Here is a 15,459-nt window from a genome sequence, read left to right as displayed (position 1 = left end):
CCCAGAGTCCTGGTCGTTGCAGTTCTGATGCTCCGCCGCTAAGGGGAGTGATGGTACGTCTGATGGCACTGAACGTGAACGAGTTCACCTGACCAGGTATCACAGACACCAATACACTTCATAGTCTGGCCTCCAGGGGGAGCTAAGGGCGCTATGTATTAGGCCACTCCTCACAATCTGGTAATACTGGGGGTTAGATAGAAAGTTAGGGAGAAGCTGACTGGGTTGGAACCAGGCAACATCCTGTGGCAGAGGGTGTTGCAGGGGGAAGATTCAGGGGGTCCCTGTCAGGGGTGGGATCCTGACAGAGGCCTAGTGAACAGGAAAGAACGTTAAGGAACCGTGCCTGCGCTTCATCGCGGCGGTACCCCAAGAAAGGCAAAGAAGCGAGGTTTATTGTGGAGAGTGAGAAACGAGATCAAAGCAAAAAGGAGATAAGAGCCAGTAGGAGTCGTGCTGTAAGATCGAGGCAACATCCTACTGAGGCGCGTAGCCGGTGGCCGGGAACGCCGAGGAAGTATTAGGCTCCAAGCATTACTTCAAACCAACAGCAGGACAGTTAATTATAGGTTGGCTGTCTCACCTAAGCAGACATAGGGGGCAACTGTGGGAGAGGGGCGTCACTAGGGTCCCGGAAGAACTCCAGGCCTACCCGTCATACGGGTGCGTCCTATCCATATCATCTGGGGGACGGAGAAGAACATCAGAACAGATATAAGTTGTGGGAAAGAACATCAGAAAGTCAGAAAGAAACACAACAGTTGTGAGGACTATCCCGTGGTGCTCAGCAGGGAAGTACTACAACACACAGGCGCTAGAAGGAAGGCACAGATTTCCACCTTCAAAGGGAGCTCTGGAGGTGCCATCGGACCGGCCAGTCTCAGACAGCCCTGTTAACCGTACTCTGGATTGAGGATCTTGGGGCCTTCAGTAAAGAGGTAAAGAGACTGCAACTCTGTGTCCTCGTCATTTATTGCTACCTGCACCGCACACCACCATCTACACCTTTCACTGGACGCCCCTTAGCAGGGTCACTGACCGGGCCTAGCCACCGTGACGACCCCAGGACCGAGACAGAGGCCCGGTATCGAGTGCCCCGCGGCCCTGCGTCTGGGGGCGCTCCAGATGCATATGAAAAGACAGCTTTAAACTTGAGCCTGTTTTGCTGTAGATCCAGGCACTGGAGGAAATGCTCTCCCAGCTTGGGAGGAAGAGAGGGACTCCCACCTGTGGAGCCGAATCATTTGTCAGACTTCTTGCTCTTGGGAGCTGCCGCCAAAGAGTATTCCCTTCCTTCTGGTCCAGTCGCTTTCTGTTTAATGCTCCCAAATACCATGCCGTGAACAGACTTTCTGGTTCTTTGGTCCATCAAACCTATATAACTTTTTCTTTAGACTTCCTATCATGAGTAGGACAGCACTTTTAAGGAATTGTTTACTTCTATCATGGATTTTCACTTTGAAGCAAAGTTTCCTCAGTCTGCTCTATGCAAGGTTGACACAACTTTTTCAGCAATGTTCTGGTTAAGCTCTGCCAACAAGTCTATGTGCACACGATGCGGATTTACTGCGGATCCACAGTGTTTTTTCCCGTGTCGAAACGCAAAGTGATTTACAGTACAATGTAAGTCAATAGGTAAATAAAAAATGCTGTGCTAATGGTGCGGAAAATTTTGCATGGAAAATGCAGCAGATTGAAAGGAGCATGTCACTACTTTTTGTGTGGATCTGCAGAGTTTCTGCACCCTTCCATTATAGAAATCCACAGGGGTAAAAACACACAATCCGCATAAACGCATCAAATCTGCACCTGCGTTTTCTGCCAGGAGATGCAGAAAATTCTGCACAAATCTGCAACGTGTGCACATAATCCAAAATGTTGCAGACGTTTTAGGCTATCAGAAACTAATCTATGCTGCAGTTTTAAATTTGTGACACTTTGCCATATTCGGTTTGTCATAAAAATAATGCTACGTTCACATTTGCGTTGTGCACCGCAGCGTCGGCGACGCAACGCACAACGCTGAAACAACGCATGCACAACGCATGCATAATGCTGCCTTTTTGTGACGCATGCGTTCATTTTTTGGACGCAAAAAAATGCATCATGCTGCGTCCCCTGCGCCCTGACGCTTGCGCCAAAAATGATGCATGCATCACAAAACGGAAGACAATGCATGTCCATGCGCCCCCATGTTAAATATAGGGGCGCATGACGCATGCGTCGCCGCTGCAGCGCCCGACGCTGCGGCACACAACGCAAATGTGAAAGTAGCATTAGATAATTTTGGATGAAAATGGTCAACCTTATGAAAATTAGGTCTAATTAGTCACTTTAATGCTACGTTCACATTTGCGTTGTGCGCCGCAGTGTCGGGCGCTGCAGCGGAGACGCATGCGTCATGCGCCCCTATATTTAACATGGGGGCGCATGGACATGCGTTGTCTTGCGTTTTGTGACGCATGCGTCATTTTTGGCGCAAGCGTCAGGACGCAGCATGATGCATTTTTTTTGCGTCCAAAAAATGAACGCATGCGTCACAACGCAGCGTTATGCATGCGTTGTGCATGCGTTGTTCCAGCGTTGTGCGTTGCGGCGCCGATGCTGCGGCGCACAACACAAATGTGAATGTAGCATAACATCGGCATAGGTTTTACTTTCATACTCATCAAATCATTTTTAACCTAAAAAGCGTGGCCTGTTAGTACTTCTACTAGGAGCTGCCAAACTAATCCCCTTACACTGATAATGAGAAATGCCTCCTAATTAGTGATGAGTGAGTGTACTCATTGCTCGGGTGCTCTCCAAGTATTTGTAACTGCTCAGATTGTTTTCCTTGCCACAGCTGAATGATTTACAGCTAGTAGCCAGGCTGAGTACATGTGGGAGTTGCCTGGTTGCTAAGGAATCCCCACATGTAAAAAAGCAGGCTAGTAGCTGTAAATCATTCAGCTGCCACGATGAAAACCTAAATCTCCAAGCAGTCAAATACTCGGAGACCACCCGAGCGTGCTCGGGAAAACCCGAGCGACAAGTACTCGCTCATCACTACTCCTAACCTACTACTCCTAACCACTCAGAATGGATGCTAAAAACTTAGTTTTATCCACCAATTTGAGAAACTCGCTAGTTAGGAAACTCATACCCATCCACAGTTCCTTCTTAAAATATGGAAGCTTTTGGCAAATATAACGCCAACCGAAGTAGATTCCTAAGCAATTTGCCTGATTGCCACTTCATGCAGTCATCTATCCCTCTCCACCTATAGCCCACAGGCACAAACTCCCAATATCTTATATTAAACTGATGCGCATCAGAACCTTTCAATCGCTCGCAACACTTCAGATATTCCAGCCTTAAGTCAATTTTTAACAAACCTAATGTCTAGGTATGAAGTTATTCTGTTTTTTTTTATGTATTTGTTGACATTGTGAGCTTACAACATCTAACACTTTGGCAAGATTTGGTCACTGTGTTGTATAATGTTGCCCCCAACTCACCCCTCTCCCTTTTCTTTTAATACTGCTGTAGAGCCGTGATCTACCTGTCTACAAGGTATGGGGTGGGCTCAGTGTGTGAGCCTGCTCCGTACACTCACTTTTAACTTGTGTCGTACATTTATTGCAGATATTGGAGAAGCGATTAAACAAAAATGGGGGGGGGGGGGGTGGCGGGGAGGAATGGAACACACCTGCAGACCAAATGTCTGACCAGGAGATCCAGTCCCTGCAGATTAATCACTCTTGTGTTGCAGCAGGGCCGGCTCCAGGTTTTTGAGGGCCACGGGCAAAAGTCTCAGTGGGCCCCCCTTTAACACATACCATGATTCATGATACACAGATACAGCAGAGAAATATAGGTATAGTACAATGCAAGATTTCACTTCTTACATGAGTGATGGCTATTGTAAATTCTACAATACCATACAAAAGAGGGGCTTTATATAAGTCAACCCCTTATATGCCAATTATGCAAGAGCAATGTGAGAGCCTTGCATTGCATCACCCGAAACGTCCGTATTTCTATGCCAGTGCACAATCCTGTCCAAAGAACGGGCGGCTGTGCAGGGTGAAGTGATGTGAAGCTCTCGCAAGAGGAATGCAGTCTGACCTAATGTTGTAGTCATCCATGGTGCTGTACATGAGAAAGGGGGTTACACACAGGGTTATAGATATCGTTGACAGTAAACAGGTTTACAGTGACAGACTGGTACAGAGGGTAGAGGACCCTGTCCTTGTGGACTTACATTCTATGGGATAGTGGGGAAGAGACAGAAGGTAGGGGTGACGGTGGCGGCTCTGGCGGTGGTGAGGCGGCACAATGGTTATTGTAGGCTGTAGGCTTTCCTGAAGAGATGGGTTTTCAGGTTCCAAATTAGTAATGAAGGACCGCATCCAATCCAGGTGAAGTATACAAAAACGATTCCTTTATTTGCCAAAATGCGACGTTTCAACCACAAGGGTTTTTTCAAGCATAAAACACATTGGTAATGGTGGACTTATATAGGAAGTGGATTGCCATCCACCAATCACCATACAGCAACCACCATCTAATATATACAATTTAAAATAATACATAAACACACTTAAACAAAATTACATAATATGCATATCACAGATATTAGGGTACAGTCAAAAAATTCCATACAACTACATTAATAACCTACATAGTCCCTGTTTAAAGGCACAACTTGCAAACATATCCAGGTGTCCATAGCGACCATGTACCAATCACAATATGCAGTACATTCAGCATGATATCTCGTAGCGAATCAAATGTGTCCTCCTTTGCTCATACCCCACATGTGCCCATTCGACCAATGTACTACCTCCATAGGTCCACCAATCAATCAGCACATCCACAATGTCATATGCCAATCCCTGTAGAACACACACGCTATGTTTACAAATAAAGGCAGGCAGCCAATAGATCGACCACTACACCTGGCGCTCAAAAGGAGCACATGTATCTGCTCCAATGTGTAGAGTCGTCATATTTACCTCTTTACTTAGAGCCCAGTCTCAAATGCTCCACACTCGTGTGCCGGCGTCCAGGCATCCAATGCTCCACCCACCGCAGCGTCATCATCACATGACGCGGCTAAGTGAAAGAAACAAAGAACGCCCATCACCGCAACCTCGAGCATGCGCAGAGGACCCGCAGTTGCAAACCAACCATGTGATGCCACTCAGCTACGTCCCATCTATGAGGGAACGCCCCCTGTATAGCGCGATGAACAAAGCAACATCCATCAGTCAAATAATGCTGGATATCACACACCTCAGTATGCATCAAAGGATAACAGGAACACCCCCTATGTACTAGCACATCCACTTATCATGTAATGAAAACAAGAACAGATATAAAGATATTAGAACTTATCAGCAGAGATGTTCACTAGAAAAGGGAAGGAATAACAAGTAATATATATCCCACATTGTATGTCTATTTATACAAGCACCGGATATGCCATCTTCTTGCACCAAGGCCATCTATGTGCATAACCTAAAAAAACAAAAAAAAGAGAAACAGAAATTTACTCGGACTCCCATGACAGCACGACGAGAGAGGGGATCCGCCCATTAGGAACAGGAAACCTACAGATACAAAAGGGCGGCACCTCTCCCCTGCATCAGTTGGTTTCCTGTTCCTAAGGGGACGGGTGCCTACAGATGAATCTTATGGAGCCCAGGCCGGCCGGCCGAATCCGGTAGCGAGGGGGTCTCCTACCTCGGCCGGTGCGGAGATCCCTGGAGACGCCACGGTGGTCCTTGCTGGACTGCACGTCGGTGGCGTTCGCAGCAGGGAGCAGAGTCCAGGGGATTTCTTGCCTCCATCAGCGTCAGCGCCAGTAAGTATATGCCATTGGCGGTGCGCCGTGCTTGCGGGGTGCCGGCGTCAGGATTATGTGGGTGAACACCCGGAGCGCTGCGATCCGTCCCCGGCGTCCTGCACCGCTCTCAGCGTGTGCTGGAGCGTTTCCGGGTGCGGTGACGTGGGGGGGCGGAGTTAGTAGCCGCTTCCGGGTCGCCGGATGTCTGCGCATGCGCAGTCGATCCAAAATGGCGGCGCCCATGTATCCTGATTACCGGTTTCTCCCACAAGAATCCTATCCTCCCTGCTGTATCCTGGGCCAATGGGAATGGCGCTGGCCTATCTGCTGACCGGATCCAAGGGGGATTTAAGCAGGTGATGACTTTGGAACCCTGCTTTTGGTCGCAGTTCATCATGGAGAGTGGTGGTGAGCAGCAGCAGCTGCTTGATGATGTGCGTCAGAAGCCCAAGGAGAAGGACAGAAGCGACCAGTCCAGTCGTAAAAGCTCATCCGGGCAGGGATCAAGAGCTTCGACTAGGAAAGAACCCCCTCGCATTCCGGTACTTTACTTTGGCGCACGGGTAAGTGATCTACGTGAAAGTTCACTCTGTGACGCGGGCCCCTTGTACTTTATCATTCTAGGGAAAGAAGAGTGACAAGTCAAAACATAAGGAGTGTGCCCTCTGTGGAGTCCCCTTACCAGACTCTTGTCCTAAGAAATTATGTGCCCCCTGTATACAACAGACGGTGAGGTCTACAGGTGTGGTGGGGTGGAAGTGACATTAGGTCAGATAGTAGTTATCACCTATATTGTCCCCCCCCTGGTAGCGGAAGAGTCTGTGAGTGCGGCAAACCTGAAGGAGATGATCCGTTTGGAAGTAAGGGAATCCCTACGGTCCCTATCCCAAACAGGAGGTTCAAAACATAGAACCCCCCTGGACTCTAATTCTTCAGAGGAAGAAAGAGAAGAGGGTGCCTATCACTCTAGTCCTTCCTCCTCTTCATCAGATGAGGAGTCTGGACGATTTTGTCTGCCCCTGGATAAGATTGACAAAGTGGTCAAGTCACTTAGGGGCACAATGGGCATAGAAGACCCCAAGCCGCAGCCCTCAAAGCAAGAGATGATGGTCAGCGGACTGGATCGTAAAAAACATAGATCTTTTCCAGTGAACGAAAAGATTCAAGACTTGATCCTCCGGGAATGGAAGAAGCCGGAAAAGAAGGGTTCCTTACCGCCAGCTTTAAAACGCAGGTACCCCTTTGATGATCCGGTTGTAGAGACATGGGACAAAGCCCCTAAGTTGGATGCGGCAGTGGCAAAAGCATCCAAGAGAGCCTCGTTACCATTTGAGGATATGGGAACCCTCAAGGACCCCCTTGATAGAAAAGCGGACATTTTCCTTAAAGGTACCTGGGAGACAGCGGCAGGATCTCTCAGACCAGCGGTTGCCGCGACATGTACAGCCAGGTCTTTAATGGTCTGGCTGGATCAGTTAGAATCCCAGCTCAAGGACGGTGCTTCCAGAGATTCTATTCTGAAGGCTTTACCAACAATTCAAAATGCTGCGGCCTTTCTATCAGACGCCTCGGTGGACTCAGTCAGGATGGCGGCTAGAGCGGCAGGGCTCTCCAACGCGGCTCGTAGAGCCTTATGGTTGAAGTGCTGGTCAGGCGACATACAATCCAGAGCTAAACTCTGCGCAATCCTGTGTAAGGGAGAATATCTCTTTGGTCCAACTCTGGATGAGTTGCTGGAGAAAGCGGGGGATGACAAGAAGAAATTTCCTAATCCGTCTTCAGCATCCTACCGTCGGCCCTTCAATAGAAGGAGATTTGGTCGCGGAAAAAAACGCGGGTCCTCACCCTCTAGAGAGAGCTTTAGATGGGAGGATAGATGCGGAAGAGCTACGGGGGCTATATGTTTCGCCGTTCCTCAAAAGAACAGAAAAAGCCAGACCAATGACTAGCAGTCCCCGTGGGGGGTAGACTGTCAACATTCTCTTCAGCATGGTTTGACATTACGAACAGTAAATGGGTCCGAGGCATTATAGCAAAAGGTCTAAAACTTGACTTTAGTCACTGGCCTCGGGATAAATTTAAGTTAACCCCTTTACGTTCCTCCCCCCTTGAACAAGCAGCCCTGGAAGCAGAGGTCATGAACTTATGCTCCAAGAAAGTTTTGATCGAAATCCCAGGATCAGAAAGAGGGAGGGGATTTTACTCTCCTCTTTTTCTGATCAAGAAGCCAGACGGATCGTTTAGAACGATCACAAATCTCAAAAGCCTTAATGAGTTCTTGGTCAATGAATCATTTAAAATGGAAACAGTCAGTACAGCAATAAAAATGTTGTTTAAACACTGCTTCATGGTAGTTGTGGATTTAAAGGACGCATACTATCATGTTCCGATACATGAAGACTTCCAGAGATTCCTGAGAGTAGCTGTGACAATGGGGGGACAGATTCGTCACTTCCAGTTCAGAGCTCTTCCCTTTGGCTTATCAGCGGCTCCTAGGGTATTTACAAAGTTAGTGGCCGAAGTCATGGCGCACTTGCGAGAATCTGACATCCTGATTGTCCCCTATTTGGATGACTTCCTTATAGTGGGAAGTTCAGCAGACCATTGCCTCTCACAACTAGAAACAACCACAACCAAACTTGAGCATCTGGGGTGGATCATAAATTATGAAAAATCCCGATTACAGCCCCAAATGATACAGAGATTCTTAGGGCTGTTGTTAAATTCAGAAACCCAACAGTGTGGTCTTCCGCCTGACAAGTTGTTACACATCCAACAACAAGTGTCTAAAGCAATTGATAAACCATCCATGACCCTTAGACAGGCTATGTCACTGTTAGGATCTCTAACCTCATGCATTCCCGCTGTCCGTTGGGCCCAATTTCACACCAGACCTTTACAATCCGAGGTACTGGTTAATGATAGTGTTACAGGGGTCTTTGCAGAGTCAGATTACTTTGGGTCCAGAAGCCCTTACTTCTCTTAGATGGTGGCTAAACAGTGACAATTTATCAGTGGGAGTTCCCTGGGTAACACGGGTGACACGTATTGTAACAACAGACGCTAGCCCTTCAGGTTGGGGAGCACACATGGATGACATGATAGTTCAGGGTCTATGGGACCCCTTAACATCAGCCTCCTCTAACCACAGAGAGTTAATGGCAATTGAACTTTCAGTTAAAAAATTCCTCATATATCTGCAGGGTCACCACGTCAAGATCCTCTCGGACAACCAGGTGGCGGTCGCATACATAAATCACCAGGGTGGAACTCATTCCGAATCTCTGAGAGTGGCGAACCGTTTATTCCAGACAGCGGAGAACCATTTTCTATCTTTAACCGCACTGCACATAAGAGGAAAAGAAAATGTGAAAGCGGACTTTCTAAGCCGCAACACCCTGAGACAAGGGGAATGGTCTCTAAACGGTCTCGTGTTCAACCAGATTGTCCAAAAATGGGGACATCCAGAGGTGGATTTATTTGCCACCAGGGACAACCGAAAGACAATAAAATTCTGTTCCCTAAATCCCAGGGAGAATCCTCTGGCGGTAGACGCCTTTCTGATCAACTGGGACTTTCGGTTGGCTTATGCGTTCCCCCCCCCCCGCTGGGCCTGATACCTCTGGTAATCAGGAAGATAAGAGAAGATCAGGCAAGAGTTATTTTGATTGCCCCATTCTGGCCCAGAAGGGCCTGGTTCACCTGGCTCAGGATCATGTCAGTGGAGGACCCCTGGGTGCTTCCGGACATCCCAGATTTGCTCCACCAGGGTCCGATCAGCCATCCTCAAGTAAAGAGTCTCCATTTGACGGCATGGAGTTTGAGAGGGCGTTACTGAAGGACAAAGGGTTCTCCCCAAATTTGATTGAAACCCTTATGAAAAGTAGAAAGCAGATTACAACAACAATCTACGCTAGAACCTGGCGGAAATTCCTGGCCTCTTCTGACTTTAATTTAGAAGAGGGAATACCTATAAAACAGATCTTAGAATTCCTGCAAAGGGGCTTAGAGCTAGATCTATCCACTAGTACCCTAAAGGTACAAGTCTCGGCCCTAGGGGCCTTGTTTTCCTGTAACATCGCCAATAATTATTGGATCTCAAGGTTCATTAAAGCTTCTAGTAGGGCTAGACCCATACATAAGGATAGATCTATGCCTTGGGATCTTAATTTAGTCCTGTCAGCATTAACTAGAGAGCCGTTTGAACCATTACAATCAGCTTCAATTAAGGCATTATCCCTTAAAACAGCATTTCTGGTAGCGATAACATCTGCCCGTAGGGTAGGAGACATTCAAGCTCTCTCCAGAATTTCCCCTTATAAAGAGTTTCTGCCAGATAGGGTAGTCCTCAGACCGGACCCGGCCTATTTACAAAAAGTATCATCTCGGTTTCACAGGTCTCAGGAGATAGTGTTACCATCTTTCCTTCCTAACCCTTCCAACCCTAAGGAAGAACTACTCCATACGCTAGACGTTAGGAGATGCCTGTTAGAGTACATCTCTGTTACCGATACATGGAAGAAAGATAATGCGTTATTTCTATCTTTCCAAAATCCTAGAAAGGGACTCAGGGTATCAAAGTACACACTAGCGAAGTGGATTAGGGAGGCTATCTCTTTGGCTTATACTGCAGGTGGGGGTCCGACTCCGCAGAATCTGAGGGCGCATTCCACCAGAGCCATGGCTACATCCTGGGCGGAAAAATCTGGAGTATCAATCGACCAGATATGTAAGGCGGCCACATGGTCATCCCCGTCCACCTTCTTTAAACACTATAGGTTGGATTTAGGGGCCTCCTCTGATCTCACCTTCGGGTTAAGGGTGCTGCAAGCTATAGTCCCTCCCTAAGGTAGTGTTACATCTCTGTAAATCTCTCGTCGTGCTGTCATGGGAGTCCGAGTAAAGCATTAAGCTACTTACGGGTAGCGGCATTTCTCGGAGGCCCATGACAGCACCCTTAGTTCCCTCCCTATTTCACGTGGGGGTTGCACCTCCTATAATGTATATATCTCACGTGTATATGCCCAGTTCCAATATATGGGTTAAAATTTTGTATATAAACTGTATATAATGTATATTTTTGTATGCTACTAACCGCGGTAGTCCTCTCAAGGCTCTGAAATACAACTGATGCAGGGGAGAGGTGCCGCCCTTTTGTATCTGTAGGTTTCCTGTTCCTAATGGGCGGATCCCCTCTCTCGTCGTGCTGTCATGGGCCTCCGAGAAATGCCGCTACCCGTAAGTAGCTTAATGCTTTTTTTTACATTTAAAACCAATTAAAATCATACTTATACTGAAGAAAGACCATAGAATGACTACAGGCTCCCTCAAGACACACATATCTGCAAGTTATATTCAATGTTGAGGCCCCCAGGTTGTAGTGAGCCTAATCTGGAGATCCATTTCATTTCCTTTTGTTTCAACAATTTGATCCTATCCCCACCTCTCCGCAGTGGCGGTACTCCGTCGATAACTCTAAATCTCAACTGGCTAACAGTATGTTTATTCTCATAAAAGTGTTTGGGGACTGGTAACTCTAGCATCTTGGTTCTTATTGTACTTTTGTGTTTCCCAATGCGCGCCTTAACCTCCATCGTCGTCTCACCAATGTAAACCAATCCACATGGACACACTATCATGTAGATAACAAAATTAGATGTACAGGTGTATCTCTCTCTTATAGCTATCTTCCTTCCTGTATGAGGGTGGTAGAAAAAATCCCCTTTTAGCATATTACTGCAACAAGCACAACCAAGACAGGGGAAATTCCCCTGTCTTGGAGGGCACAGTGTTTTCTGTATGGAGACCCTACCAGGACCTATATCCGAGTGGACTAGTTTATCTCTTAGATTCCGTGCCCGCTTGTAAGAGAAGATAGGTGTCTGCATAAATTCAGCTACATTGGGAAAGCCTTTACTTAGTACATGCCAGTGCTTCTTCACAATTCCACTAATTTGACTGCTGGCCGTGCTAAACGTAGAAACACAGGGAATACGCCTGACAGCTTCCTCGGTTCTTTTATTCTTAGCATCACGTCGTGTTGTCTATTTCACTTTATTTTTATAGATCGACAAATCTTTGCCAGGGTAACCCCTGTTTGTAAACCTCCTACACATCGTCTAATCTAGAATCTAACAAAGAGTCATCTGACACTATTCTCCGCACCCTAACCATCTGACTCCAGGGCAGGGATTCTACCATCCTCCTCGGATGATGACTTTCAAAACACAATAGGCTGTTCCTGTCCGTTTTCTTGACAAACAGATCCGTCATCAGTACAGACTCTTCTTTGTACACCATGGTGTCCAGAAATTGGAACCTCTCTGTAGAGTACGTCAAAGTAAAGTCCAACTCAGGAATAATTCCATTTAACTCTCCCTGGAATTCAAGAAGCTCATTCTGATCTCCATCCCAGACAACAAAAATATCGTCGATGTAGCGCCACCAGGCCCGGACATGACACCAAAATCTAGAACTGTACACGTGCCTGTCCTCGAGTACCGCCATATAGATATTAGCATACTGTAGGTGGGGGCCACATTGGACCCCATGGCGGTACCCCTCCGCTGCAGGAAGTAATCATCCCCAAACAGGAAATAGTTCCTCCTGAGGATGAATTCCAGCAGTGTGAGGACAAGCCGTGCACAGTCCTGTCTCATGTCCGAGCCCGATAGCACCACATCAACGGCCTCTAGACCCTTAGCATGATCAATGGACGTATACAGCGAAACAACGTCAAAGGATGCTAATATAGTACTCGAAGTCACAGTCAGAGATTCAATCTTATTCAGAAAGTCATTAGTGTCCCTGATATTCATATTCATTGCGATGAACTGTACCGCTGTCATAGACGCCGGTATAGTTGAATGAGCTGGCGGGGAGTGAGTCGCCAGTATCATAGACAGTGTGAGTGGGCCCCCCATCTCGCCAGGGCTGCGGCTCTTGCTGGGTGCTGACGCCGGCCCTGTGTTGCAGCTCCATAAATACAACAAATAACCAAGGGCGCACCAATAATTACGGTGTCAATCATGGACCAGATGTCTTATTTGCATCTACATTAACCTGATGCACATCAACAAACAGGATAACACTTGTTTCCAAGTACAGATTAACTGTCAGGTTATGCTGTACTTGGACTGTACTTTTCTCCTGGCTGTCTTTTTGACCATAAACTTATTGCAGATCACAAAGTGTGTAGGTTTTTTTTTTTTTTTTTTTTTATGTATTTCCTAGTTGATTAGCAAGTGCAGCTTCAATTTCAAAACAGCACATCTTTGTTACCTAAGGCTGCCCTCACACTTGCAGTATTTGGTCAGTATTTTACATCAGTATTTGTAAGCCAAAACCAGGAGTGGGTGATAAATGCAGAAGTGGTGCATATGTTTATGGCTTACAAATACTGATGTAAAATACTGACCAAATACTGCTAGTGTGATGGCAGCCTAAAGGGTTAATTTTTAAATGATCATTACATTGATTACTTAATGAAAAAAGCATGCCTTCTACATATAGCTTGCCTCTTTATGAAATGGATCACCCTTCCCCCACCCCCCAATGATTTTTGTATCCTAAAGTTTGTTACTGCAGTGTTAAATGGGCTGTTGGCTACCATACATTTTTTCTTAGCCAGATGTGTAGGGTCGCTTGGACATTACTAAGGCTATGCTTATGTTGGTGCTCAAAGGGGGTTCAAGACTGTACTGGAAGACCTAAGTCTTGTATAAATTCTTTGTGGGTAATTAGACTTTGTAGTATTGATTTGCAGTAATTTTTTTATTTTTTCCCCTGGTAATTGAAGTGTGGCGCCAAAACTGGCATTTAATACACTAGAATTGATCAAAAGGCTGCCATAGCCAGATGTGCTAAATTCATTAGGAAGCACAGATTACTTTATGAATTTAATACATCTTTTCTGATGTCGGTGTCCAGATTGGCCATGTTGATTAACTGTGAGCTGTAGTAGATTTCTCCTGTAATTAACTCCACTTAGCGGCATAAACTATATTGAATCTATTTGGAAGCAGTTTCCAAGCGCTCCTTCATTTTGCACACTACAAAATAATGCAGCTTTTCTAAGACAAATTACTCCTAATTCTTAGTACACACTGCCACTGTAGAATACCTCTTGAGTTGACCGGGTGGAGAGAAACCCGGCACTCAATTTGTCAAGACTAGTCACTCAATGATGCCATATCCCAGATACAATGACCTATTAATGGGTTTCAATTTTACTCTTGAAGCTATAACAATGTGCTTGCTGAATATGCACTTTTACATAGTGCTTTGTCTCTTCATCAGACGTGAACTTCGAACCTTTGGGGTTAGAGTTTCTCTCATTGAACCATGTTCATATAAAACATCAGCTACAGATGTGGGGACCACACTACAAAGCCTTCATTCTCTCTGGACCCGAGCTCCTCAGTGGGCCAAGGAAGCATATGGACAGCAGTATTTTGAAGTCTGTGAGTAATGTTTAAGCCTTATTATAGAATATTCTGTTCTGACGTACTCTAATAAAGAACAAATGTATTTGAGCGGAAAAAAATTTGCATTTGCTGATATGGGGGCTTTGTATACTAATTCAGATATTTGTTTATATTTTCTCCTTTAGATTGCAAATTTATCCAATATAGACTCTCTAAGTGCAACCCTCATGTAAACCAAGTGATTGACTGCATGGAACATGCCCTGACTTCTGTATACCCATGGACAAGATATTCTGCAGGATGGATTACAAAACTCTTCTACCTTCCTGTCTCATATCTGCCAACTGTAATATCTGATTACCTACTGGCTCTTCCATTGCCGACGCCACCATGCTCTTTAACTTCAAACATTAGTGAATGATTTCATAAACTGGTTCTCATGTTTGGGGTGGCAAAACATTAAATTATATATAGATAAATATACTTTTTTTTTTTTTTTTCTTCTTCTCCTTGCTTTAAAAAAAAATAAATATTTGTGACCTGCTTAATGCCTTACACTGCCATCTTGGAAACGCAACAAAAGGGCAGAATCACCAGCATCTTTTTCCCATATCCACTTTAAGTCCTATACGAATTACTAGGAATGATCAGATCCAATCTGTGGAGGAGTGTCAAATTACCTAAAATCTGCAGTTTCACATGAATTCCAACAATCTGATAAGATTCCTAAGCAATTAAAATAAATGCCCAGAACCACTCTACACATGCTGCAGTCAGTGATCAGGCTAATGGCATCTGACGTGGCAGTGCAGGCATTCTTAAAAATGCCCTGCAGCGATCCGATCATTCTGTAGCATAGCTACAAGGAATCCTGGCCATTTGTCACACATGTCAAACGAATCCTCGGATAACTGTTTCTTTGCTGATGAGTTGAGGTCATAGGAGGTTGCTGGCAACAGTACATGCGATGCACATTAAAAAAAAAAAAAACCTTTGCACACATTAAATGTGAACTACAACACTCAGTTAGCACATGAGACCGCATCACCTATATCTTGAGAATGTAAGGTAAGCCTTCCACACCTTTGATCATCTTCTCCTTCCACACCTTGCTGATCTTTCTAGTAACCAGTATGCACCTGCAAGTAGTACCTCGTCATCAGAGATGAGCAAATGTTACAGTGTTCGGTTTGGATTGTT

At 45.8% G+C, this 15,459-nt stretch overlaps 1 protein-coding gene across 3 annotated transcripts in view; it reads left to right on the top strand.

Annotated features, from left to right (window-relative positions):
• The window catches only part of LOC143816822 (retinol dehydrogenase 7-like), a 114,456-nt gene extending 99,689 nt beyond the window's left edge, over positions 1-14,767 (top strand). For all 3 annotated transcript variants that reach the window (XM_077297692.1, XM_077297694.1, XM_077297693.1), the window contains exons 4-5: positions 14,132-14,295; positions 14,445-14,767. In XM_077297692.1, the coding sequence (XP_077153807.1) occupies positions 14,132-14,295; positions 14,445-14,680 (400 nt within the window). In that variant the 3' untranslated portion in view covers positions 14,681-14,767. The remainder of the gene's footprint in view (positions 1-14,131; positions 14,296-14,444) is intronic.
• Positions 14,768-15,459: the final 692 nt, after the last annotated feature.

This window comes from Ranitomeya variabilis, chromosome 3, assembly GCF_051348905.1.
Source record: "Ranitomeya variabilis isolate aRanVar5 chromosome 3, aRanVar5.hap1, whole genome shotgun sequence".
NCBI classification, from domain to species: domain Eukaryota; kingdom Metazoa; phylum Chordata; class Amphibia; order Anura; family Dendrobatidae; genus Ranitomeya; species Ranitomeya variabilis.
Note: the sequence above shows the minus strand (reverse complement) of the source record. Positions and strands in the feature narration are given on the sequence as shown.